Raw genomic sequence first — 26,523 nt, 5'->3', positions numbered from 1 at the left:
TTTAATCCATATGCAGTTTGTGTGTCCTATTTGTCATGATTTTTGTCTAAAAATGTGTATTTGCTTTGTGTGACTTTGTTCTTTTTAAAAGTTTGTTGGCGGATAGAGTGTGTAATTTTGTCCATTTGTCCTAATATGATATTGTCCATGATAGTTACAAATTTCCATTTGTACACACTTTCTGCAAAAGTTGTTACTGTTAGTATTTTATCTTGACATGAATGAGGTATTTATCAAAATCCCAAGTTAAATCTAAATCAGTTTCTGATATTGATCTCTCTAGAGAAGAGATAGAAGAGAAGTACAAGGGCAAGCTGCAGACGCACATGACAGGACCGTCCTTTGAGATCGTCAGCCGACTCATGAAATCACTCTCAGCTCGTAAAATAACAATTCCAGGATCATTCACGGGGTAAGCTTTGGGGCTTTGGGACTTTGGTTAACCGTTCAATCATAAACAAACTTTTAAATCAGTTTTAAAATTTCCTCAGAAGGAGGACTTTCACACTGTTCTGCCTAGCTCATTATTCCACAGGGTTTGGGTTGCACGTTTCAAGAATACCACAGAGTTTTACCGCTTACCTCTACTCCAGAGCAGGGGTGGCTATCCCCCGGGGAGTGCCCATTTGCGGGGGCAAACCGGGGTAAAGTATTCATATTGTGAGAAGGCTGGCCTGTGAAATCTCCGCTTTAAAGATGATATCCGCTTTTTTTTTTTTTCTTTTTTTTTCTTTCTTTTCATTTCATAAGCTGGGCATGCCTTATTTAAGCTTGGCAACAATAATTGACAACTACAATAATGTCAGATAAGCCTAGTTACTTGATTATAGGGGTGCCACATAGTAGTGTTTCAGCTCTTTTTTGAAGGGTCCACTCACAGGCATGCTCAGGGGAATAGAGTAGTGTGAAGGGCTACACATTTTTATTGTCATCCTCCTTCCCTTACAGGCGATCTGGAACCCAGACCGTTAGCTGCTCCTACAAATCCAACAGCGGCTTCTTGTATCCATTGGAGAGGGGATTTATCTACGTCCACAAACCGCCACTTCACATCCGCTTTGAGGAGATAGCGTTTATCAACTTTGCACGCGGTACGGGCAGCTCGCGATACTTTGACTTTGAGATCGAGACCAGGAACGGAAATGTCTACGTTTTCAGCAGCATAGAAAAGTAAGCTTGGTTTTGTTGTCTTGTACATTTTAAAATACATTAGTCATGGCTTTTGATGTAAGCTTTTTGTAAAAGTAGCCCCCCACCCCCCAGGCTAGCAAAGTGCATTTTACTTGCCCCAAGATCACTGCCTTGGTGCCTCTGAAATGCTCCAGTAGAAACTTTCAATTTCCTCATAGGGTGCCCTTAACCAAGGAGAAAATGCCTTGGTGCCCTTGCCATTTCAAAAATGAAGCAAATAGGCCTGTCTTAGTGTGAATATTTACAGAATTTATTTACAGAGTTATTTTTGCTTTCTTCTTTTTAGGGACGAGTACAGCCCATTGTTTGACTTTGTCAGTACCAAGAAGCTCAGAGTCAAGAACAGAGGAGGCGGCGGCAACTTTAAAGACGTGAGTCTGCGAGGGAAGATTTCTTAAGTTAAGATTTCTTAACCCTAGCGTACTACAGGTTCGCTGGGGTTATTGTTATTGTTATTGTACTGTTATGTAGTGCTGGGCGAATAGTGACATTTTGTTATTCGGATACCGCTGGCCAACTATCCGAAATTAACCGGATAATCCAATAGTTTTTTCGCCGCTAGAGGGCGCTGTTCGTTTGTGAATGAGATCTTATGGGGGGATTGATATTAGTTTTAGACAGTGTCACTCGGTTCATTCATAAAAATGACCGGGTCTAATTTAAAGATGGCGATTTGCTTTTTCTTTTGATCGTGATTGACTCTACGTGAAGGAAAACTTTTGTAATCTTTGAACAAATTACGTCAGAAATGTCATTGTTTTAACTCTTCACGGAGGTGAGCATAGTTAAATACTTAATTTATGCTGTTTTATGCTGTCTTAATAGAAGTTTCATAAGGATTCAGACAAAACATTCATATCAGTTGTCGCCCGACGTCCGCGGATATTCGGATATTAAAGAATATCCGGTTACTTGGTTGTAATTACAGAACTATCCGGTTTATAAATAGGTATTCGCGCCCATTGCGGATATCCGGTTAAGAAAAAAAAGGCATTCGCGGTTACGGATAGGAAAACCTATTCGCCATTAACCGGATATTCAAATAATTCGCCCAGGCCTACTGTTATGCGCATGTTTTTTGCACAGAGAACAGCTATTGTCCAATGATCTGCCTCCTTTTTGAGAGTGTGATGTCGTATGCAATGGGTCTATAACTAACTCGGCAATTTGAATATTTCTGAACACTATATCTTGTCGCTTGAACATTTTTTAGAAGAAATCGGTGAACTATGAGGAAATGGTGGACAGCGACGATGATGAAGATACACACGACGCTTACCTGGAACAAATGAAAGCGGAAGGAAGGGAAAGAAACGACGACGACGGAGACTCAGACAAAGACTACGTCGCTGATTTGGACTCGGATGCCTCAGGTCAGTGCACCAGACTATTATTTCTGTCACTCTACATGTAAAACATCGTTGGGTGCCCCAAAACAGTTTAACTCGAAATATTGCAATTTTGAGAAAAGCCAGTACAGACCTTTACCATGCTGTGTCCATCTTGGTCATGTTCCTCGTATTGAATAACAATAATGAATGCTTTTAATCATTTAGCAAATAGGAACCAGACTATTTTGTTCTTCCAGCCTTGGTTTGGTAACACTGAATTCAATGGGAGAAGGTCAAGATGGCTGCACCATGATAAAGGTCTTTAGAGATAAAACTGTACCTGAAAACCTAAAATAAAAAAAATGCAAGCAGTTGATTTTGGTTACAACCAGAATTGAAGACAATGGTTTGACTGCTGGAAATTGTGAACTGTTTTTCACTTTTTTCTCCTGACTCACGCAACAGATTAAAGGCAGTGGACACTATTGGCAATTACTCAAAATAATTATTAGCATAAAACCTTACTTGGTAACGGGGAGAGGTTGATAGTAAAAAAACTTTGTGGAAACGGCTCCCTAAGTGACATAGTTTTTAAGAAGTAATTTTCCACTTATTTGGTTTTGAGACATCAGAATTAGATTTTGAGGTCTCGAAATCAAGCATCTGAAAGCACACAACTGGTGTGACAAGGGTGTTTTTTCTTTCATGATAATCTCGCAACTTTGACGACCAATTGAGCTCAAATTTGCCCAAGTTTGTTATTTTATGCATATGTTGAGATACACCAAGTGAGAAGACTGGTCTTTGACAATTACCAATAGTGTCAAGTGTCTTTAAGCCCACATGTCCACAGGTTTATGATTTAATGTATATGGTTGATCACACAAATCATGAACACTGATTTGTCAATTGTACTAATCCTGTAAAACACTTTTAAATTGATTTGTCTGATTTGGTTCTCTTTGATTTACAGACAGTGATTTCAATCCTGGTGAGAGCGGAAGTGATGTCGCTGAAGAGTAAGTTCTTTTCATTCTAAAACAAAATCCCAAAGAAAAAGCAAAAGGAATCCAAACGTTTCATTAAGAGGGCCATGAAAAGTAATATGTATAAATTAAAGGAACACGGTGCCTTGGATCGGATGAGTTGGTCTATAATAAGCCTTTATAACCATTTGTAAAAAAATGCATATGGTTGGAAAGATGTTTTATACACAAATTTGTCTCGAAATTGGGTGGTTTTCTTTTACTTTGCGAACTAACACGGTCGGCCACTTCCATAAATGGCCGACCGTGTTAGTCGACGGGGTAAAAGGAAAACAGTGCATTTTCGAGGCGTGTTTGTGTGGATCATTGTATTCTACTTTTACAACATCTTTCTACCCATTTGCATTTTATTAAAAACGGTTACAAACGCTTTTCAAAGACCAACTCGACCGATCCAAGGCAACGTGTTCCTTTAAGGTTGCAATACACAATAGGAAAGCAGGACAACAGCACTCCGCACTAAGGCTGAAAATAGAAGCTCAGTACATTGATCTCTGACAACATTTCAAAATTCGCTTGCGCCGAACATCGCACGTACTGACTACACAACTTAGGTCTGACTCATCGATGCAGTGAATGCGTGAGAGCTAGTGACGGAATGTTTGTCTGACATGCAGGTGTTTTGAGGAAGAATAACCCCTAATTGGAATACATAATCTGACAAAAGTTCAAACAGTAATGCTTCTCAGATTCAAATTTTAAGGGGCATGAAATCTGATCCTTTAACATAATCACATTACTTTGAAGTGAAATGTTTCTCAAAATACTTTATACTGACGTATACCCTTCTAACCATAAGTTTTGCTCGCCATAAATTTTAAGAGTGATTACCAAACTGTCAAAGACCCTGGACACTATTGGTAACTGTCAAAGACCAGTCTTCTCACTCGATGTATCTCAACATATGCATAAAATAACAAACTTGTGAAAATTTGAGCTCAATCGGTCTTTGAAGTTGCACGATAATAATGAAAGAAAGTATACCCTTGTCACACGAAGGTGTTGTGCTTTCAGATGCTTGATTTCGAGACCTCAAATCCTAAATCTGAGGTCTCGAAATTACTTCTTTCTCGAAAACTACGTTAGTTCAACAGCTCCCCATTACTCGTTACCAAGTAAGGTTTTATGCTAATAATTATTACGAGTAATTACCAATAGTGTCCACTGCCTTTAAACCATTGAAATGTTTGTGTTTGTAGATATGACAGCAACCCATCATCGAGCAGTGACTCGGGTTCTGAAAACTCGGGTTCAGAGCGGGAGGAGGGAGAATTGAAACGGAAGAAGCATAAAGACAAAGAAAGTAAACCCAAGAAGAAGGCCAAGACTGTGGTGAGTATCTTGTAGTCAAAGTTTGTTGTTTAGTTCTAGTTTTCAGTTCAATTTAATATAGTTTGTAGTCATCATTTGTTGTAGTTGCACTTTTTCAGCATGGGCAAGTTTTCAGTAAATAGCAAATTCAGGTGTAGACCTTGTCATCTTCAATAAGACATGCGGGGGTATTTTCTTCATGCAACAAATCGAGTCGATTGACTAGTCAAAAATGGTAAATGTATTTTGTTGAGCAGACGTTATGATTAACGTAAATGTAACTGTTGGTATGTCACTTTATTTTCAATTTTTTCTACTTCAGAACTATTTTTAATTATTTGTCTTTCTGCCATGATAATTTAGTGTCATATTGAACCCATACTTACCCGTATCAGTTAGCCACTAATTAATTGTGGCATAATTTCCGAATTTGATTAGAGAAACAGTGCGCCGGAACTAGGTTGATCTAGTTGAACTAAACTAGCTAAACAAACCAGGCAGCGCTTAACGGACATCTAGATCGACCATGGTTCAGTCTAGTCAACTCCAGTAACCCACCCAAACTTAACATCATCTTTACATACCTTGTGACTCCCAAAATGATATAGCACGAGCAGACAGTAGCCACACGTGACGTCAGTTGATAGGTCAATTGTTGGATGACTCAGAATACAAATCCTTTTTCATATTTCTGTCAATTCTACAGTCCGAAAAACCTCGCAAGAAGCGGAAGGACAAAAAGGACAAGGATCCCAACATGCCGAAGCGTCCGAGCTCGGCGTACATGATCTGGCTCAACGAACACCGCGAGGAGATCAAAGAGAAATACCCTGGCATCTCGGTGACGGACGTCTCCAAGAGAGCCGGAGAGATGTGGAACAAGCTGGAGGATAAGGAGGAGTGGAAGGAGAAAGCCACGGAGCTGAAGGCGGTTTACACCGAGCAGATGGAGGAGTATAAACGGAAACTCAAAGATGAGGGCACGACCACTGAGAAAGCACCCCGTACAAAATCACCCAAGAAAAGGTAAGAGGAAGAAAGAAAAGTTCGGGAAATGAGAACATTTTCAGCAGAATAAGGCATTGTTGGAATTGGGAGCTACAGCTACGGCTGAGCTAGATTGTTTGTGTTGTCATGCGTTGATGTCCGGTTCATGCTTCCTGCCAATGCAAAGCAAATTTGGAGGCGCAATAATCGGTTGGCGCTGTTTTTCCTACTGTGACGCAAAAAATTCCTCTTCAAGTTATTCGTAAATCTATGAACTTTTTTTTCGTCTTTCTGTACCGAAAGGGTCCAATGGCTTGAATAGGAGACCACGATCATTAGGGCTAGATGGATCAGATGGAAGAGCACCGCCATGTTAATCTGGAGGTTGCAGGTTCAAATCCGCCTTAGGCAGGTTTTGTTTTTCCTCCCTAAAATTGACATAACAAAGCCTGAAACGTCTATGAGAGCCTACACCTAATAGGTCAGCCCTTGTGCTCAATAAAATGTTCCTACCTTTTTTCCAAGCACTAAATATCATTCCTGTTTAACTTCCGCAGCAAAAAGAAATCCAGCAAATCTTCAGATTCTGCGTCCAGCCCGACCAAGAAAATGTCTAGCGCAGGCTCAGGAGGAAACTACAAGAGCAAAGAGTACATCAGTGACTCGTCGTCATCTGGAGGCGGGGATGATGATGATGACGATGATGATGATGAAGAGGTAAGTCTTAGTCATATTCCTTGTATCCATTAACAGTAATGAATGCTAATATTCCATTGTACAAAAAGGAACCAGACTATTCTAGACCAGCCAGTCTAAGGCCCTGTTGCGCAAGTCTGCCCATTCTTCAACACTGGCTGACCCGCTGATCAAGCCTAAGCTGGAGCCGAAGTTGTCGTTTCGGACATGGCCTAAATGTCTGCTGCCGCTACTCTGCCGCCCTCAATGTATAGTTTCCATTTGAATACATCACTGGAGCAAATTTTTCTTATTACTTTGTTGTACCATTTCATTTCTCTTTATATTATATTTTCTCCAAATTTTTGCATTTGTTCCTTTTATTTTTTATTCTCCACATTTTGCATTTGCATATATTTATATATGTTACATTTGTAACATGTATTTGATGGGTTTGGTATTTAAAATACATTATAGTCCGATTGCCAATGTTTGTGCCCATAGAAAAATCAGCAATTTTTTGTTTAACCTGAAAAGTTTGTTAAGCCTGCACCATGTAAGGCAGTCCTTGTACTCAACAAAATGGCCCTACCCATTCTTGTTTATTTTGTACTCATCAGACTTCAAATGTTACAGCATTTGAATCAAGTTTCTATCATCAATCATGCAACTTTGTCCTGGCCCTTATTATGATATACTGCCCTCTATTGGTGAAGAAATGTGATATTATTGACCATTAATATGGCTGCCTGTTTTCTTCTTCATCTTATTGCAAATGCAATGGTAGAGCATTTCAATCAAGTTTCTATCAATCGTGCCAATTTGTCCTGGCCCTTATTATGTTATACTGCCCTCTATTGGTGAAGAAATATGCTTCATTATTGACCATCATTCTCAAGGAAGTTTGTGTGAGTGACTAGAGCCGACCATTCTAACTATATATGTCAATCTAGATGACAATCGAACGCTGCAGGATTTGACTAGCTTGTCCAATTTGATCAGCATAGCCCCGGAGCACTGTTTCCTAGTCATTTCATGAAGTCACGTCACTCTTTCAATATGGTTTGTTACAGAGAAAGATTTGTCATCTTTTATAATCACACCTACAGTAACTTAACCCACTGTTAATTTTAACAATCGTCTTCTAGAGTACTGTATGTTTTAATAACAAATGGTAGGTTTTTGCCAATACACCAATCAGTAAGATAGTTATTACACTATACTTGTTACGAAGAGGAAATAAAAGAAAATGGCGTGCTCGCACCTTTTATCTACCGATCACATCATCGCCCAAATACCATGACGAGTCTAGACACGTTTGAGTGAAACACAGACCAGGCATGAGTGATTAGAATTGCAATTTGACTAAGGGCATCCCTCAAACTTTCTCCTTGGCGAAGTGTGACCTTTGACCTGACCTTACCACCACCAGACAGGAATATCGCACCATCTTTCACTTCCTGTTGTCCACCACACAGTTGTCGGCAATATTGCATGATTTGAATTGCGAACTGTCTAAAGGTTATCCCCGAACTTGCTACTTGTTAGAGTGGTGAAGTTTGACCTGACCTTCCCACCACCAGACAGGAATATCGCACCTACTTGCACTTCCTGTTGTCCACACTGTTACCGGCAACACTTCCTGACATTGTGTGGCCGTTGCGCTATGGTGTGATGAAGAAAAGACAATGGAATTTCACACTTTTGTTGTGGGTCGTTAATTCAGTGGTCCCCGAAACAGTCGGACTAATTTCAATCTATATTCAATACCTGGGAATCTATTTTTGGTGCTGTGGTTTAAGATACAATCTGAGATTGAAAAATGAGAAAGAATTTCCTTCCCTTTTTGTCATCAACCAAGTAGAAACGACACAATTTATCGGCTCTCAGAGGTGGTTAGCTTGGCTTAAGCTTTATACACCATAAACCATTTGCATTTGTTGGGTATTAGTGTTTTTCAGCATTTCTGAGATAAAACAGTAGGCGCCAGATCCAAAGTGGTAAAAAAAAAACGCCTTTGTAAATCATATTTTCATTGCTTAATAGTTGTTCTTAATCTTTGTAGAGTAGCGCCATGAGAGCTGCTTGCGGCAGATACCGGCGCTTTAAAAGTGTCCATTATTATTATTATTATTATTATTATTATTATTATTATTATTATTATTATTATATTAAACTCAGTTCAATCAAATTTTCTTTAAACAAACTAATAATAATCTGCAAAGCTGGAAAAATTCTCTCTCCTTGAGAATTAGCTACCATTTCTAGCTATAAAAAATACTCTGTACAAGGAAAGAATGGTTTATGTCAAATATTAAATTACAATAAGTTTGCCTAAATGTTCACTTGCTATGGGTATTTACATTATCATGCCTTTTGTGTAAAGACACTGGATACCTTTGGTAATATTGCCAAAGACCAGTCTTCTCACTTGGTGTACTGTATAGAAACATATGCATAAAACAACAAACCTGAGAAAATTTGAACGTTGAAGTTGCGAGATAATAATGAAAGAAATAGCACCCTTGTTGCACAAGTTGTGTGCTTTCCAGATGCCTTGATTTTGATACCTCAGCTGATGGTGTCAAATTCAATTAAAATATTTTATTGAGAAATTTTAGTGGGTGGGGGGGGGGGGGTAGTTGTGCCTTTTCAAGGTTCATTCAAGGTCTGGGCATAGTCAGGCCTGACACTTCACAGACGCATTGTGGGCGCTTGCCTCCATGTCCCTGGCGATTGCCTTGGTGGACTTAAAAGGCTCCAATAGAAATTCACAATTTCCTCATTGGGTCCCCTGATTACCAAGGAGAAAATGCCTCGGTGCCCTTGCCCTTTCATAAACAAAGCATACAGTGAAACTGCAGGTAACTCGAACTGCCTTGAATCCTTCGCTGTGACCATGTTGGAGTTCAGTGCCACCATATTGTCACATGACCAGACCAGAGGAAACTAAAGCCTCTCCAGCTGTTCAGGAAACAGAATGACAAGCCAGTGTGCGCCCTGGCATTGAGGGGGTCTGTCATGAGATGATCAAGGTCTCTCAGCGATGACGGACAAGAAAGTGCACCGGGGTCTCAAATTATTTGAAACTGATAAATGATCTGTTGACTTGTGATGAAGTACATCCAGCTATGTAGTCATTAATGCGGGCCTTGTTCTTAAGCTTTTTTTAAAGGAGCCCACTTGGCTGATGAGGCCAAATAAAAGATAAAAAGAAGGAGGGCCTTTTTTTTTTGTACAAATGAAACCAATTTTAAACGCTTTTAAGGATTTACTATTCACATCTGAAGAGGAAGAAATAGGAAAGAAGGTTGCACAGTTTTTAATAGCCCACAGGGCTAGTTGAGAAGTTGGTATTTACCAGACAATGTCGGCCTACATGTATGCTAGACTAGGGTTAAGGGTAAGCCCTGTCGTTGCTAGGGTGGCATTTAAGCTGTCTTCACTTGTAATATGCCTTGCATTTATTTCCAAGAAGTGCCTGTGCTTTTTCAGCGACCAATTTAATAGAGCTGCTTTATAAAGTGGTTAAGCAGCAAAAATAAAATTACTTTACCAGAGTATTGGTTACCAGTCAAACTCTCATGTCACAATTTGTGACTAGTCATGTAGTATACTGCTCATATCTGCTGGGCAGAAAATTGATAAGCTTTATTGTCTGAAATTTAACCCTGGTTGTTAAAGGATTTGGGTACCTTTTCAAAATGTCCATAGATTAACATTAAACTTACAGGGTTTGAATATAATGATAGTGGAAAGCTTCCCTTCAAATATTACTTACTGAGGTGCTGTAGTTTTTGAGAAAGGAGTTAAACAATGTCATGAAAACGTTTGTAAATTATTAAAATAATTTTTCGTCTCATTAGACGAAAATTATTTTCATGACATTGTTTTACCCATTTCCCAAAAACTACAGCACCTCAGCACGTAATATTTTCAGGGAAGCTTTCTACTATCATTATCTTCAAACTGTAAGTTTAGTGTAAATCAGGTACATTGTGTTTTTGTCCTACAAAAGTTACACTGTACATAGACCCTTTAATTTGGCTTGTCATTTCACTGGTCCACCAGCTTTTGTCAGAAGTCCACATTTCAAATGAAATGGGGATGGTTTTCAGTACTGAACTTGCCAGGCGGACCACTTGAGAGAGAATTTTGACTGGTACGTCCTTGGGTGTTTTTCAAGTCTTTGGCCAGAGAAGTTCAGCAAAATTTCCTTATCTAATTTTTGCCTTAAGTTCCATAAGATTACAATGGATGGCATGGTTGGCTTGTGCAGAAAGCGCTGGCCTCTCACCAAGGTGATCCCGGTTCGATTTCCGGCCAGGGCCATAATGGTGTGAGTTGAGTTGTGCGTTGGTTCTGTGCTGTGCCACAAGGGTTTTCCAGACCATCCAGTTTTCAACCCTTGGGAAAAATCAAACACTTTCGATCTTGGCTGTGCTCCGTGGTCATAATGGGTTGATGTGGCTGACAGCTGAATCGCCCTTGCATGCCTGCTTCTCGAACACGTTGTAGCCGCGTCCTTCGCAATTCAGCTCTTAGCTGCAAGTAAGGATGATTAGCCCCCCAAATAATTATATTATTACAATACAATACAATACAATAATCTTTAATAGATCCCAAAAAGGGTAATTCAAAGTTGAGATAACAAATTGGACATTACACATACAGCAACTTTTGTTATTCTTAAATTCCTGGTCTACGACACAATCTCTGATGCTCAGGAAACGATGTCTTTTGATAGACTTGTTTTTTCCCTTACTGGTGTTTGTGTCAACTATGTAGCGAAGGTTAGCGGATTTTACGTCAGTCCACCGGCTGATTAGGGTGTATACCCTACTGATTTAAAAGTTTTGTGACCTCATTTAGGTATCCCTGAAGGTTATGTCATTTCCATCAGATTGTGATGATGTTAATCAGCTTCAAACAAGGATATATGATGACCCAAAATTCCTTTCAAAACCAAAAAAAGAAGAGAATTTGAGAAATGTTTAAACTGAAACTTTGTCTCTTCTCTATGGGGTTCTTGGCTAGATTTTAAGTTGGCTTTTCTAAGAGTCATTGGCTTTACAACCACAGTTAATAAATTAAAAGGTTTGATAATGTCCGACTGAAGACTGCTCAAGCAAACTGATCATGCTTCATACAGGTTTAGGCGTACACCACCATAGAGTCTAAACAGTTGCAGGCCTGTATGCTTTGTTTTTGAATGGGCAAGGGCACCAAGGCATTTTCTCCTTGGTAAAGGGCATCATGAGGAAATAGTACACCTCTACTGTAGAGTGTAGCATTTCAAGGGCACCAAGGCAATGACCAGGGGGCATGGAGGCAATCGACTTCCGTTTTCCCGTTGTATCATGATTGCTGTTGAGCCGCCCCTTAAAGGTGTTGAATTTGGTTAAAGTGAGGAAGGATCCCAGTAAATCACAGGACAGAGATAACATGTTTATTGTTGGATTGAGGTCAAACGTGTTGCATTTCTTGTAAAAGACCTCTCCCCCTTTGTAATGACACAAAAGGCATTGACGTAATTGCCGACTAGGAACTTATTCAAACTACACGCACCACTCTTGGAGTATTTACCGAACACTTTGTACCTAGTTTGCTCATCTTTTTGTCAATTTCTGTTACTCAAACAAATTGGACATGATGTCAACAAGTTTATTGACATGACCTGGGCCAAATTTCATAGAGCTGCTCAGCTCAAAAATTTGCTTAGCATGAAATTTCTTCCTTGATGAAAACAGGATTACCAACCACATTTCCATTTGTTGCATATTGCTTGTTAAAGGTATTCAGCTGTTGTTTGCTTATCCTGAAAATCACGTGGACCTTTGGTTGGAAATTCTGTTTTTATCAAGGCAGAAATTTCATGCTATGCAAATTTGTGTGCTTAGCAGCTCTATGAAATTGGTCCCTGATGCTGGTAGTACAGCCTTGAAGAGTTGTACAGCCATTATCCTGGGGTAACCCACCTTTCACCAAATCATCACAAGAGGGCGCTGTGTCGGTGCAACCAGTCCTCCCTCCCCAGTAAAGTTTGTTCTGACAAGACAAACATTTTTTTGATGATAACAATCTCCCTTGTTAAAAAAACAAACAAATTCTAAAACCATACAGATGGTCAACTCAAAATGTATTTAATTGATGTAATAATTGCATCAGATGGGATTTGAACCCTCGACACCAGCATTTTAGTTCAGACGTCTTAAAGGGAAGGTACATACAATACGTTATTATGTTTGTTAATATCTAGAGCAATCTAGTCGAAATGTTGAGACCAATTCAAGAACTGACTCCGCGATAGTGCAGTTATACGATCCTATAAGCTAAAGTAGAAGTCCAGCCAATTTTCTATACCTTCCGTCCGGGTATGGTTAAAAAGCAGACAGTTCTTTTCAGAACTGAGAAGTCTCCCGAACATCCGATAAATCTACTCCACGGTAGTAGTATAAAGCAAGACAGTTCCCTAAGAACAACTCTACCTGGCAAGTAGATACACACATGGTGTTACCGCAAACCAAATGTATATTGATACCTCACCATGCAATGCCTCAAACCCTACACTTAATCTGACATTGCAAATTCCCTTAAGACTCTACTAGGGTCAAAACGTAGGGCCATTAACCACTTTTGTTTTTTACATTTATACCAACCTTTTGGTTGGAAAGCAGTAACAACTTTTTGTTAGAAAGTTGTTATACGCGAATTTTAATCCGAGAACTCTGAATGTATAATCCAATTATACATCCTGCAAGGACACAACCGCTCCGATATTTTGGTGATATCTCGTAATTGCATCCACCTTTGGAAATTAAATTTTCAAAAATTTTAACAGGCCTTTACATATACACAATCTAACAGTTCCAAAAACTAAAGGTATTCTTTGGCTTTACCCACCATTGAAAGTTCATTGACCGTGCTCAGAAGTGTTAACTTTAAAACTCTATTATCTACCAATTCTTTGCTTGATTCACTAAGCCCAAATGGCGATAGCCCAGTTCCAATGTTCCATCAAACGCAAGGCAGTTGTCAACCTTGTCGTGACATCGGACCAGCTGCTTATCTTACATCTCAGAGTTCAATGACCTCGTCCTTGGCACAATCGTTTTAAATTTTTTCTTCTGTACCACTCTGGAGTCAGTAGCAGATATGCATATATCCCTGACATTCCAAAACCTACATTGGTGTTTAATTATTTATTCATCGACCAAACATAAGCTGATTATCATTATTTGCATTGTGTGTGTTTAGCAAGGTACAAAATACATTGCCCTCAAGCGAGACAAAGTGTTTTCAATCATTATAGCGGTGATCAACATCATCTTCTACCATGGTCAGTCTCAAGAACAATGAAACCTTTCTAAGCAAACCTAGGCACGTGGTGAGCTCAATTTCATGGATCTTCTAACTGAAGCAGTGAGCTAAAAGTAACTAAGCTCAAAACAAGTTTGCCAGCTAATATGTTATGTCACTGTGACTGGTATCTCGCCAATTTTTGCTTAGCAGAAATGTGTGGAGAACCTTTCTAAGCAAACCTGCAAGGGGCACCCGAGGAGCTCAATTTCATGGATGTGCTAACGGAAGCACAAAATGTAACTAAAAATTAAACCATTTTGCTTATCAGAATAAGGTTACCAGCCGAAATGTTGCATTACTTGTACCTTGGGAGCAGTTCTTCTGCCATGCTTGTACCATGGATTGCACAAAATAATAACAAAATTGCACAAAATGTGGTTCACGAGAATACTTATTCTAGTCATTGTGAAATCAGCGGTAGCTTGGTAGGGTTCAAACCCAGAACACTCTGATCGCAATGGACCACAGTCGGTAGGCGTTAACTAGGCGTTGCAGGGTCAACTTGTTAAGGGGGGGGGGGGGGGATAGGGGATATTCCCTACAGTATCTCAACAGTATTATGATCTAATCAGTGATTTAGGAATTTGCTGGGTTCAAAGGTTGAGAACTTAGCTAAATGTAGACCACTTTGTAAAGTCCTTGGCCGTTTTTGTACCCCGTTTTATCTTTAGGTGGGAAATACCACTATTTTGTAAATTTAGCTTTTTTGTACATTGCTCTGACGGGAAGTCCTAGAGTTTGCAGCTTTAGCGTTCACTGAAAGGGAGGTTCTCTGTTATTTTTAGTTCACAATTGGGCAACAAGCAGATAGATAAAAGCAAATGCCACTTAAGCGTGTTTGTAGAGGAGCCCTGTACAGATAACTGTTGAGTAATACAACTTGGATATTAACAAATACATTTGATGATTAGACAATCAAAGAAAGAAATTTCTTTTTGACTTTATTTTGGGATGGACTAGGATGGGGGTATCTGAAAGTTCACAGGGTTATAAAGTTCACACAAGTTCCCATCCTTTGGATAATTTTGTTTTGTCCGAAATACGGTCAAAATCAAGAGTAGCATCTAAAAACGCCCAAACCCTAAATTTTTATGTTAAATTCAAAAATATAGACAGGCCTGGATTTTACGTGGCCATGACCTCCATTGCCCCCTGGTCTTGGTGGCCCTTCAAAGTTTTTTTCCAAATAGAAGTACTCTTTGCAAAATGAAAAAGCCTTGCCCTTACAAAGATAAAATTCCAGGTCAGACTCAAGAGAAAAATCCACTATGAAAGTTTGGTTTGATGTCCAAACAAACACGATCAAAATTGAACTCATTTTCATGAGAAACTATGGCTTTTAAAGACACTCGATACTATTGGTAATTGTTAAAGACCAGTCTTCTCACTTGGTGTATCTCAACATATATGCATAAAATAACAAACCTGTGAAAATTTGAGCTCAAACGGTCTTTGAAGTTGCAAGACAATAATGAAAGAAAAAACACCCTTGTCACACGAACTTATGTGCTTTCAGATGCTTGATTTGGGGACCTCAAATTCTAAATCTGAGGTCTCTAAATCAAATTTGTGGAAAATTACTTCTTTCTCGAAAAGTACTCCACTGTAGAGGGAGCTGTCTCTCGCAATGTTTTATACTACCAACCTCTCCTCATTACTCGTTACCAAGTAAGGTTTTATGCTAATAATTGTTTTGAGTAATTACCGATAGTGTCCACTGCCTTTAATACTGCCAACAGGGCAGGTATAATCACTTACAATTACAGAGTCGTCAATAGTAATGGCTGTATCTCATATCTGGGCATTGTGATGCACTGATGGCTGTCTATACAATAAATGGTCTCTAAAGAGTTGAGAAACTCCTTTTAGTTATACACTTTTTGGTTGAAAAAAAAAAAAAAAAAAATCAGCCTTTTAACAACTGAGCTAGCTATCTAGCCCATATGTTGGTCGTCACTCTTATTTGTCATCATTCATTGTTCAATTTCCCGTGAAGTTTTTAGAATTTGTCTGTTAAAAAAAAAAACCTCATAAAAATGTTGGAACCTTGTAAAAAGTGTGACTGTTATTTAAAGCCATTGGACCCTTTCGGTAAACAGTATTGTCCAAGGCCCACACTTGGTGTATCATAACTTCTATATAAAATAACAAACCTGTGAAAATTTAGGCTCAATCGGACGTTGGAGTTGGGAGAAAATAACGGGAAAACCCACCCTTGTTTCGCCGTGTCGTGACATGTGTTTAAAATAAATCTGTTGTTCTCGATATCGTGAATTGATATTGTTTTATTGTTTTCTCAAAAAGTAAAGCATTTCATGGAATAATATTTCAAGAGAAGTCTTTCACCTCTACCTTCTGTAAACCCTGTAAGTTATTTGTAAATCTGTGAATTTTTTTTTTTTTCTGTACCGAAAGGGTCCAATGGCTTTAATAGCCTGAAAAACCGTAGTGCCGTTTATGAATCAGCCACTGTACTAAACAAATTATTTTCCCAAGTGCAAGGGTCAAAGGGCATGTTTGTTTTCGGCCTTGAATCGTCTTTATATTAGGCCAACATGCTGCTTTAGCATTCGGTTAGTCAAACTTTGTTCATGTCATGAAGTATGGGGGCTAATTAACTTTGATCACCGAGCAAAGTTCATTCCCATCTCGTGCATCTGAATGCATCACTGGGGCCCTCAGCTGTGTGACCTTGGACACTACTCATTCCGACGGACTTCTTCTCAGAAATCCTGGTCCAGGGCTGAGGCAGACCGCCAGGAAGTCATGCCTTTTCAAAAGCATGGTCAGAGATGACGTTGCTAATCCATGCTCTGCAGCGAACAGCGGTAGGGATGCAGCGAACAGCGGTAGGGATGTAATTGTCAAGAATGCAAATGATGTTTTGCGTGGGGAGAGATTCAGATTCAGTTTCAACTTTACTAGAATTGGGTCATTTTCCCAGTTCTTCCTACATGTATGTCTGATGATAAAAGAAAACATACGTTCCACCAACCCAACAGCTGTGGGTTCTCTGATTGGTCCATGTGACATCTCCTGAGTAGGCTCAGTCAATCACAAGGCTTGACTAGAAATGACATCACTTTAAAGCAGAGCTTGGGTTTGAAAGTATCGGACGATAGTGCCTGATTTGCAATTCGTAACCATCAATAAATAGAAACAATATACAGCGGCTTTTCTATACCTGGATAGAAATAATCGTGATATATTTTACAACTCTCCTGGAGATGATAAAATGGATTCACTGTCGGAATTTGAATGATTGAACAATGGAAAGCGAAATTCAACACGCGATTTGTTTGGGTCAGGTTGCTTTCAAAGTTGAAACTCAATCTGCTGGATTGAAAGGTAGTACATAGAACAAGGTTTAAAGGCAAAGTATACGTTTGGTTTTTTTGAACTACTCGTTGGTTTAATCACATCAAAATGTACTATATATACAACAACAAATGTTTTTTTGTATGCAAATTCACCCCAAATAAGGCTTATAGCCACTCTTAGTTAGGGGCAAAAATTTTGGTTCAAATGTTTGTAGCACTTTTGAGATTTCGCCGGAAAAAAAAGAGCGGATATGTCCATGCAGGAATAATAATCTGTAATTTGAATACACAGTATGCAAAAGGTTTCTCAGATAAACATTTTTTGTATCCCTTCCTCTGCAACCACATTTCTTAGGAGAAAACCGTTTCTCAAAATGTTGCACAATCAACCATAATCTGCATTTTATTTTTTTTACACCAATTGGAGTAATTATCAACGGTATACCCTGCCTTTAAGAGGTTTCCCTCTGTGGCCATTGTTGAAATTTATTTTTGTTGCAATAAAAAGACCCCAACAAAACAACCAATCCTATTTTTATAATACAGGTCGAGTCATGGTGTCTTTGACAGTTGATTAATCAGTGCATTGAATTCTAACACATAAAAAGATTAATAACTTTTGAAAATTCTGTCTGATAGATATGCTGTGACAGTGTCAAGGAAAAAAGTTTGGGGGAAAAAAGGAACAACAAATTTGTATAAATGCTCAAGTTCTGAATGGCCGAACATTTTCATGCCTCTCCGAAAGGATACACGACGCGAAAGAAATTAAGAAAAGGAGTAAAAACTTGGAGCAGAATGCAATTAGAATAAGTTGGCTGGTTTAATCACAAACAAAACAATGCTAAAAATGGTATTCTTGTATTACGACAAAAACAAAAATTGCAAAAAAAAAATGTTCTTCTGTCACTTCCAAACATCTTATTAAAGAAAATGTTTAGGGAGTGACAAGAATTGTTTGCTTTAAGATTGTTTTCTTATTTCAACAATACCATTTTAGCAGTGAGAGGATGGACAGAGCTCAAACTTAGAAGAGAAAAATTTCATAACACCTTAGGACTTGTGGCTCAGAATATTTACTGGATCAGAAATTGTTTTACAAGAACGGAATCACCCGAGTAATATGCCTGTGATATTTTTTTTCACAGGACTCGGGGAAAGTACTGAGTATACAGTGCTAACACACATCGGTGTAAGGGGAAAGTACTGAGTATACAGTGCTTACACACATCGGTGTAAGGGGAAAGTACTGAGTATACAGTCGTAACACCCACTGGTGTAAGGGGAAAGTACTGAGTATACAGTGCTAACACACATCGGTGTAAGGGGAAAGTACTGAGTATACAGTGCTAACACACATCGGTGTACGGGGAAAGTACTGAGTATACAGTGCTAACACACATCGGTGTAAGTGGAAAGTACTGAGTATACAGGTACAGTGCTAACACACATCGGAGTAAGGGGAAAGTACTGAGTATACAGTGCTAACACATATCGGTGTACGGGTAAAAATGTAAAAATCAAAAATTAATAAGAACAGAATCAACATGAGAACAAACTTGCTGACGCCACGTTTTAAATCGTTTTGCTCTTGATCTGTGAAAACAGTCACTAAGGCCTTGAACGTAACTTTCAGAAATTGAAAGGCAAAACATTGGTTTATTGCTAGAATATTATTGAGTTGATTTCCTTTAAAAAAATATATTGATGCTTCAAGTTCACCCAGCTTAGTCATGAGATGTGATGTTTTAAGGGGGGGGGCCTTGTGATGGCTCTTTATCCAAATTTGACAAAAAAGTCGTAACAGAACACTGTCAAGATACTGTTGTTGCTTTAAGCAAATACATCCCTTGTGATATTATGATGCCACAAGATAAAATAGCGCCCTCACTAGTAAAACGAAGACCTCTGGTTGGCTGATAGTGGTGCAAAACACAGGCTCTTTTTTCATTGTTAAATATAGAAATAATGCTTTGGATTTTCTGCCCTCATTTCCAATTTTTCTCAATACTGTCCTTTGTAATTTTTTTTTTGATTATCTGTTGGAATGGAAATAAATGTCTTGAAATGGAAATTAAATGAATGCAACAAATAATGAAAAGGAAAACTGTAAAACACTTTGAATGTGCATGCTTGGCCTTTTCCACTTATTTAATTTTTTTTTTTTTGTCCAATTTGCAAAGCTAAACATCTTAGTACAAGTTTGTTGAGCTTCTTTATGCTGGTACTTCTTGTTCTACAATGTACCATCAACACCCCTTGCAGAATCATGGAGGATTTTTTTGTACTAAAACCTCACAAATAAATACTTGAGAAATTGTCAAACTTCTGTTATTATATTTTGTTGTCTGGGACTATCGGCCCCAGTCCTTCCTAAAGGCAGTGGACACTATCGGTAATTACTCAAAATAATTATTAGCATAAAACCTTAATTGGTAACAAGTAATGGAGAGCTGTTGATGGTATAAAACATTGTGAGAAACGGCTCCCTCACTTAATGTAGTTAATGAGAAAGAAGTAAATTTCCACGAATCTGGATTTGAGATCTCAGATTTAGAATTTGAGGTCTCGAAATCAAGCATCTGAAAGCACAAAACTTCGTGTGACAAGGGTGTTTTTTCTTTCATTATTAACTCGCAACTTCGACGACAGATTGATTGAGCTCAAATTTTGACAGGTTTGTTATTTTATGCATATGATGAGATACACCAAGTGAGAAGACTGGTTTTAGACAATTACAAATAGTGTCAGCTGTCCAATGTCTTCAAGCCATCACTTCGGCAATTGGATATACATGTAGATTGATTTTGGGTGGTGAGGGTTTTTAATCAAACTTTGAACAATAACAGAATATTTGTTCAGATGAAGAGACACAAGAAAGGACAAAAAAGCAATCCTTTACATAACAGGAACTATAGTTTAGTTGCTATTGACTTTGGGTTTCTACCTCATTGCTTTCCGTCCTTGCTTCGTATTTTCTGGACAAACCCTTCCAACAACAAACACGTGAGCCTCGCACGTTCCTGCAGGCAGGATTTAAGGGCTGTGTGAGCCACCATGCCTTGCGTGCTTGGATTGTCCGTACCTCACAAACAAACTGTAAAGGTTTCATATGTTTTGGGGACATTGGACTTGGGTTTAACCCACACAGGTTTGACGTAAGGGAAAGGTTTTTGTTGTTTTGGTAATCCATTGTGAAAGCAAGTTTCTCGACAGCTGGGGATAGGAATCTGAAACTCCACAGGAGGAATTCTTTTAGAATCAAACTTTTAGGGTAGTTGTTGGAAATATTAACATCTACTTCCACCTGAAAAAAAGTTGTGATGAATGAAAAATTTGGCACGATTCCATTTCTTTTGAATTGTAGATGTGGGTGTGGTATGTTTTGATTCGGTTTGGCAAAGGCCGAAGTGTTACCTTCGGACTTTGAAAGTGTATTGAACACCCCTTTCTTCAAGGCCTTCTTAGAAATACGTGCACTAGGTAGAAGGATTATTTCTGCACTTTTGCTTAAAGTATTTGTACAGACTCCAGTTAATCAAATAGGTAGTTGTTTGCAAAGCTTTGAGGTCCACATGGACAAGAGGAGAAAATTCAAGGAAAGATTTGTTCTCTGCGCTGAGTTGTTGTGATGTAGAACTGTAATCCGCTTCTTTGAAAGTGTTGGGGGCCACCGGCCATTTTGAATAATCAATGTTTACCATTTTTTCCTTCTGTGAAATTGTTTTGACCCACCCACCCACCCAGAGTTAGATGTTGAAAAAAACATGGACAATGTTAGAGACCAATGCCCCTACTTTATGTGACCCAACATGTACACACAATAAAACAAACCTGTGATAGTTTAATCTCAATCCAGAAAATGAAAAAACCTCAGCACATTTTACTGTTTCAAACACCAGATTTTGGACTTGAAGCTGATCAAAACTAAATGTTTTATTCATTTATCAAAAACTATAACATAACGGGTAAAAAAAGGGTATTTCAATGGAAGTTTTCCACAACTACCATAATTGTGCCATAGTTGTGTAAATCTGTGAACATTTCTATTTGGTGTCATACAAACATTGTGAAAATAGAATTAGCTCTGGCAAACTGCTTACCAACCAAATGGACCTATGGTGAATATGCAAACAAAATAGTTAGTGGCCTGAAGTTTGGACTTCTAGCACGTTTTCCTCTGACAAATATTATGCGCACCCTCTAAAACTGTAACTGCCCAAGCTCCCGTGAGAGAAAAATCATTCACCAATGCACTAACCCACCACCATGTCAACAAACTGCTTTTCAAAACAAGTTTATATCAGCAGGTCTTGACCCACAAATCCTGGACAGAAAAAAGTCCACATTCAACCTTACCCTTGAGAGAGAGAGACAAAAAAAAAGGGGAAAAAAAACGTAGGAAAAAAAGGAAAAAAAAAACCTTATCCCATGATAGGATCCCTAAAGGCCCCGTTACCGGAGATTGTTCCCAATTCTAGGAGGTGACGTCGGGTCAAGCTCTCGCTGTGAACAACCCCCCTCTATTGACGTCACTCGTACATTTTCATAACCTTGAAAGGATTTGTGCTTTCTGAGATGTTATCCTTTTATGACTGGAATCCATCACGTGCCTCTGTCTGGTCCAGGAGGCACAGAGAAATTGTTTTTCCAAGCCAGGGGTCTGGGAGTTTTAGAATCTGGGCATTGTGTGGATTTTTTCTGTAAAATGATTGAATTGTATTAGTTCGGGATAGCATCAGAGCATGAGCTGGTAGCATTATTTTAAAGGAATAATACAGTAACTGGTTTTTGCTAACTAAACAGTTGCTGGCAGTGTAAGCACAGCACTTTGTGTAATCTTCCATATACATAAACTGACAAACCTGTAGAAGTTTGAAATCGATTGGCCATATTGGTCATGAGAAAAAAAGTGAAAAACCGATTACACATTTTGCAAGACATCCATTTATAAAAATAGCAAGAATAAATACTCCAAACTGGAAACTAGTTTTATTTATTTCTCGCCAAATATGACATTTTAGACAGAAATATTCCAAGGGATGTTTTCTACTATCATCATTATTAGACCGTTTAAGTTTAATGTTAATCTGTGATCTTCGACGATTTGTTTTCTTACCAATTCTGTAATGTTCCTTTAATCATAGCTAGCTTTGTGTTATGCCCACCTGTTGAAGCTCTACATACTTTCATGCACGTAGTGCGTAAGAAGCATTCCTCCCTACGAGGGAGCCATCCTTTGTTCAACCGCGCTTATTTGCATATTACTCTTTCATGCGCCGACCGCTGACTGGTCACTAGCGATTAATTTAAGTGTCGCTGGACTTTTTGTGTCCTACAAAACTGTATCGCAGGCAGGGAATTACACGCATGTCGTCTCCTTTTTCAGATTTTTTTTCGTGATTTCTTTCAGGGCGCTGAATTTGAGGAAAAAATCAACATGACCAGAATTGGTTGTACGAGACAAGAAGTCTTCCTTACTCTTAAAAGAATGCATTTAACTTTAAAAAAATTCTCAAGTCTTTATACTTCAATGGATTGAAAAGTATTATAGTATATTCAGTTTCATTTATTATTATTTCAAGGTATTTGATCAGACTCAAAGTCAGCATTTTAACATAATTTGTTTTTGTTCAAGTTGAGGTTGAGGTTTAATTATTCAATTAAAAAAAAACGCAAGATATCTGGACTTTACTTTTCCAGGCATGAGTTTACTGGCCTGACACTAATTATACTGGCCCCAGGCCTGTTTGCTCCATTGTAAATATGAGCCACGTCTGTAAAAACTGTATTCATTTTATTGGGATGTTTTTTCTTTCCAACTTGCATCAATGGCTGACCTTTAGCAAGGACTAACCTTAGCAACCAAAAACACTTCAATTCTGGGAACGGTAATAGAAAACATTTCAGTATGTGAATGCATGCACAGCTGTCGATCACATGTACATGAATATGACATTGCACGCAGAATGTTTTTGCATTGAGATCACCACTCCTTGAGTTCTGTGTTAAAAAAATCCACAGGCAAATCACTCGGGTGGGTTTCGAACCCACAATCTTTGCATTGCTAGAGCAGAGGTTTTACCACTAGACCACTAAGCTAGCCTGATGGCTGGAGGCAGTTTGAATTCTATGTCAGCAGTGGGTACCGCAACGATCAGATATATGTTAGTATTTATCAGGGATAGTTTGATCCGGTTGAAAAATGACCACCTGGGATGATTTCATCATGGTGAAAAAACCTTTCATCATCCGTCGCTAGGGTGTGGGGTGTTAACTTGTATAATACCAGACAGTATTTCCTGTAGGTTTTCCGTGAAACAATTGATGAGATAAAATCATGGTTCAATCATTGATCATGATATTGACATTTTTCGTCTATTGTCAATGGGTGAACGTTACTAAAAACAGGCGGTTAATGTCACATGACCACAATATTGATGTCATGAGGTAATGTTTGTTGTTTATAAGCGATAAATAATGAGGCACTTCTGTCTGTCGAGCAGAATTATTGATCGATCTGTATTGATCATAATTTTTGTTCCAATTTGGAACTTTACACCAAATACCAGAGCTTCAGTCCTGCCGCTCGGCCGCAACATCCACATTTCACTTTAATTAGGAGACAAAATGTTAACGCTTAACCATTGTTCATTGTTTGCAACTAGAAACTTGTCATGCTCTTCACTGATCAGTGTGCCACCATCTTGTTTCTCTTCCATTCAACCCATTGTAATCAAACTGAGGATACATAAACTGACAAACCTGTAGAAGTTTGAAATCGATTGGCCATATTGGTCATGAGAAAAAAAGTGAAAAACCGATTACACATTTTGCAAGACATCCATTTATAAAAATAGCAAGAATAAATACTCCAAACTGGAAACTAGTTTTATTTATTTCTCCCAAAATATGACATTTCAGACAGAAATATTCCAAGGGATGTTTTCTACTATCATCATTATTAGACCGTTTAAGTTTAATGTTAATCTGTGATCTTCGACGATTTGTTTTCTTACCAGTTCTGTAATGTTCCTTTAATCATAGCTAGCTTTGTGTTATGCCCACCTGTTGAAGCTCTACATACTTTCATGCACGTAGTGCGTAAGAAGCATTCCTCCCTACGAGGGAGCCATCCTCTGTTCAACCGCGCTTATTTGCATATTACTCTTTCATGCGCCGACCGCTGACTGGTCACTAGCGATTAATTTAAGTGTCACTGGACTTTTTGTGTCCTACAAAACTGTATCGCAGGCAGGGAATTACACGCATGTCGCCTCCTTTTTCAGATTTTGTTTTCGTGATTTCTTTCAGGGCGCTGAATTTGAGGAAAAAAATCAACATGACCAGAATGGGAGACTTTCTGGGACGATAGAGGGCAGCAGACTTACCGGGTAAATCCATTGTTCTCAGAATTATGCGCATGTTCAGAACTACGTAAACAATGGAAATTTACCCGGTATGTCTGCTGCCACCTAGCGTTGGAAAGTCTCCTATTGGTTGTACGAGACCAGACCTCTTCCTTACTCTAAAAAGAATGCATTTAACTTTTAAAAAAAATTCTCAAGTCTTTATACTTCAATGGATTGAAAAGTATTATAGTATATTCAGTTTCATTTATTATTATTTCAAGGTATTTGATCAGACTCAAAGTCAGCATTTTAACATAATTTGTTTTTGTTCAAGTTGAGGTTGAGGTTTAATTATTCAATTAAAAAAAACGCAAGATCGCTGGACTTTACTTTTCCAGGCATGAGTTTACTGGCCTGACACTAATTATACTGGCCCCAGGCCTGTTTGCTCCATTGTAAATATGAGCCACGTCTGTAAAAACTGTATTCATTGGATTGGATGTTTTTTCTTTCCAACTTACATCAATGGCTGACCTTTAGCAAGGACTAACCTTAGCAACCAAAAACACTTCAATTCTGGGAACGGTAATAGAAAACATTTTAGTATGTGAATGCATGCACAGCTGTCGATCACATGTACATGAATATGACATTGCACGCAGAATGTTTTTGCATTGAGATCACCACTCCTTGAGTTCTGTGTTAAAAAAATCCACAGGCAAATCACTCGGGTGGGTTTCGAACCCACAATCTTTGCATTGCTAGAGCAGAGGTTTTACCACTAGACCACTAAGCTAGCCTGATGGCTGGAGGCAGTTTGAATTCTATGTCAGCAGTGGGTACCGCAACGATCAGATATATGTTAGTATGTATCAGGGATAGTTTGATCCGGTTGAAAAATGACCACCTGGGATGATTTCATCATGGTGAAAAAACCTTTCATCATCCGTCGCTAGGGTGTGGGGTGTTAACTTGTATAATACCAGACAGTATTTCCTGTAGGTTTTCCGTGAAACAATTGATGAGATAAAATCATGGTTCAATCATTGATCATGATATTGACATTTTTCGTCTATTGTCAATGGGTGAACGTTACTAAAAACAGGCGGTTAATGTCACATGACCACAATATTGATGTCATGAGGTAATGTTTGTTGTTTATAAGCGATAAATAATGAGGCACTTCTGTCTGTCGAGCAGAATTATTGATCGATCTGTATTGATCATAATTTTTGTTCCAATTTGGAACTTTACACCAAATACCAGAGCTTCAGTCCTGCCGCTCGGCCGCAACATCCACATTTCACTTTAATTAGGAGACAAAATGTTAACGCTTAACCATTGTTCATTGTTTGCAACTAGAAACTTGTCATGCTCTTCACTGATCAGTGTGCCACCATCTTGTTTCTCTTCCATTCAACCCATTGTAATCAAACTGAGGATACATAAACTGACAAACCTGTAGAAGTTTGAAATCGATTGGCCATATTGGTCATGAGAAAAAAAGTGAAAAACCGATTACACATTTTGCAAGACATCCATTTATAAAAATAGCAAGAATAAATACTCCAAACTGGAAACTAGTTTTATTTATTTCTCCCCAAATATGACATTTCAGACAGAAATATTCCAAGGGATGTTTTCTACTATCATCATTATTAGACCGTTTAAGTTTAATGTTAATCTGTGATCTTCGACGATTTGTTTTCTTACCAGTTCTGTAATGTTCCTTTAATCATAGCTAGCTTTGTGTTATGCCCACCTGTTGAAGCTCTACATACTTTCATGCACGTAGTGCGTAAGAAGCATTCCTCCCTACGAGGGAGCCATCCTCTGTTCAACCGCGCTTATTTGCATATTACTCTTTCATGCGCCGACCGCTGACTGGTCACTAGCGATTAATTTAAGTGTCACTGGACTTTTTGTGTCCTACAAAACTGTATCGCAG

General features: G+C 38.6%; 1 protein-coding gene across 1 annotated transcript in view; it reads left to right on the top strand.

Moving 5' to 3' along the window:
• Window positions 1–26,523, top strand: part of LOC117290077 (FACT complex subunit SSRP1-like) — a 51,380-nt gene that overhangs the window by 7,929 nt on the left and 16,928 nt on the right. Inside the window, exons 8-15 of the mRNA XM_033771325.1 lie at window positions 284–412; window positions 949–1,170; window positions 1,478–1,562; window positions 2,405–2,564; window positions 3,496–3,541; window positions 4,768–4,900; window positions 5,586–5,905; window positions 6,424–6,583. Of these exons, the coding sequence (XP_033627216.1) occupies window positions 284–412; window positions 949–1,170; window positions 1,478–1,562; window positions 2,405–2,564; window positions 3,496–3,541; window positions 4,768–4,900; window positions 5,586–5,905; window positions 6,424–6,583 (1,255 nt within the window). The remainder of the gene's footprint in view (window positions 1–283; window positions 413–948; window positions 1,171–1,477; window positions 1,563–2,404; window positions 2,565–3,495; window positions 3,542–4,767; window positions 4,901–5,585; window positions 5,906–6,423; window positions 6,584–26,523) is intronic.

Source organism: Asterias rubens, chromosome 5 (assembly GCF_902459465.1).
Source record: "Asterias rubens chromosome 5, eAstRub1.3, whole genome shotgun sequence".
In the NCBI taxonomy this organism is placed as follows: Eukaryota; Metazoa; Echinodermata; class Asteroidea; order Forcipulatida; family Asteriidae; genus Asterias; species Asterias rubens.
This window is presented reverse-complemented; position numbering and strand designations above follow the sequence as displayed.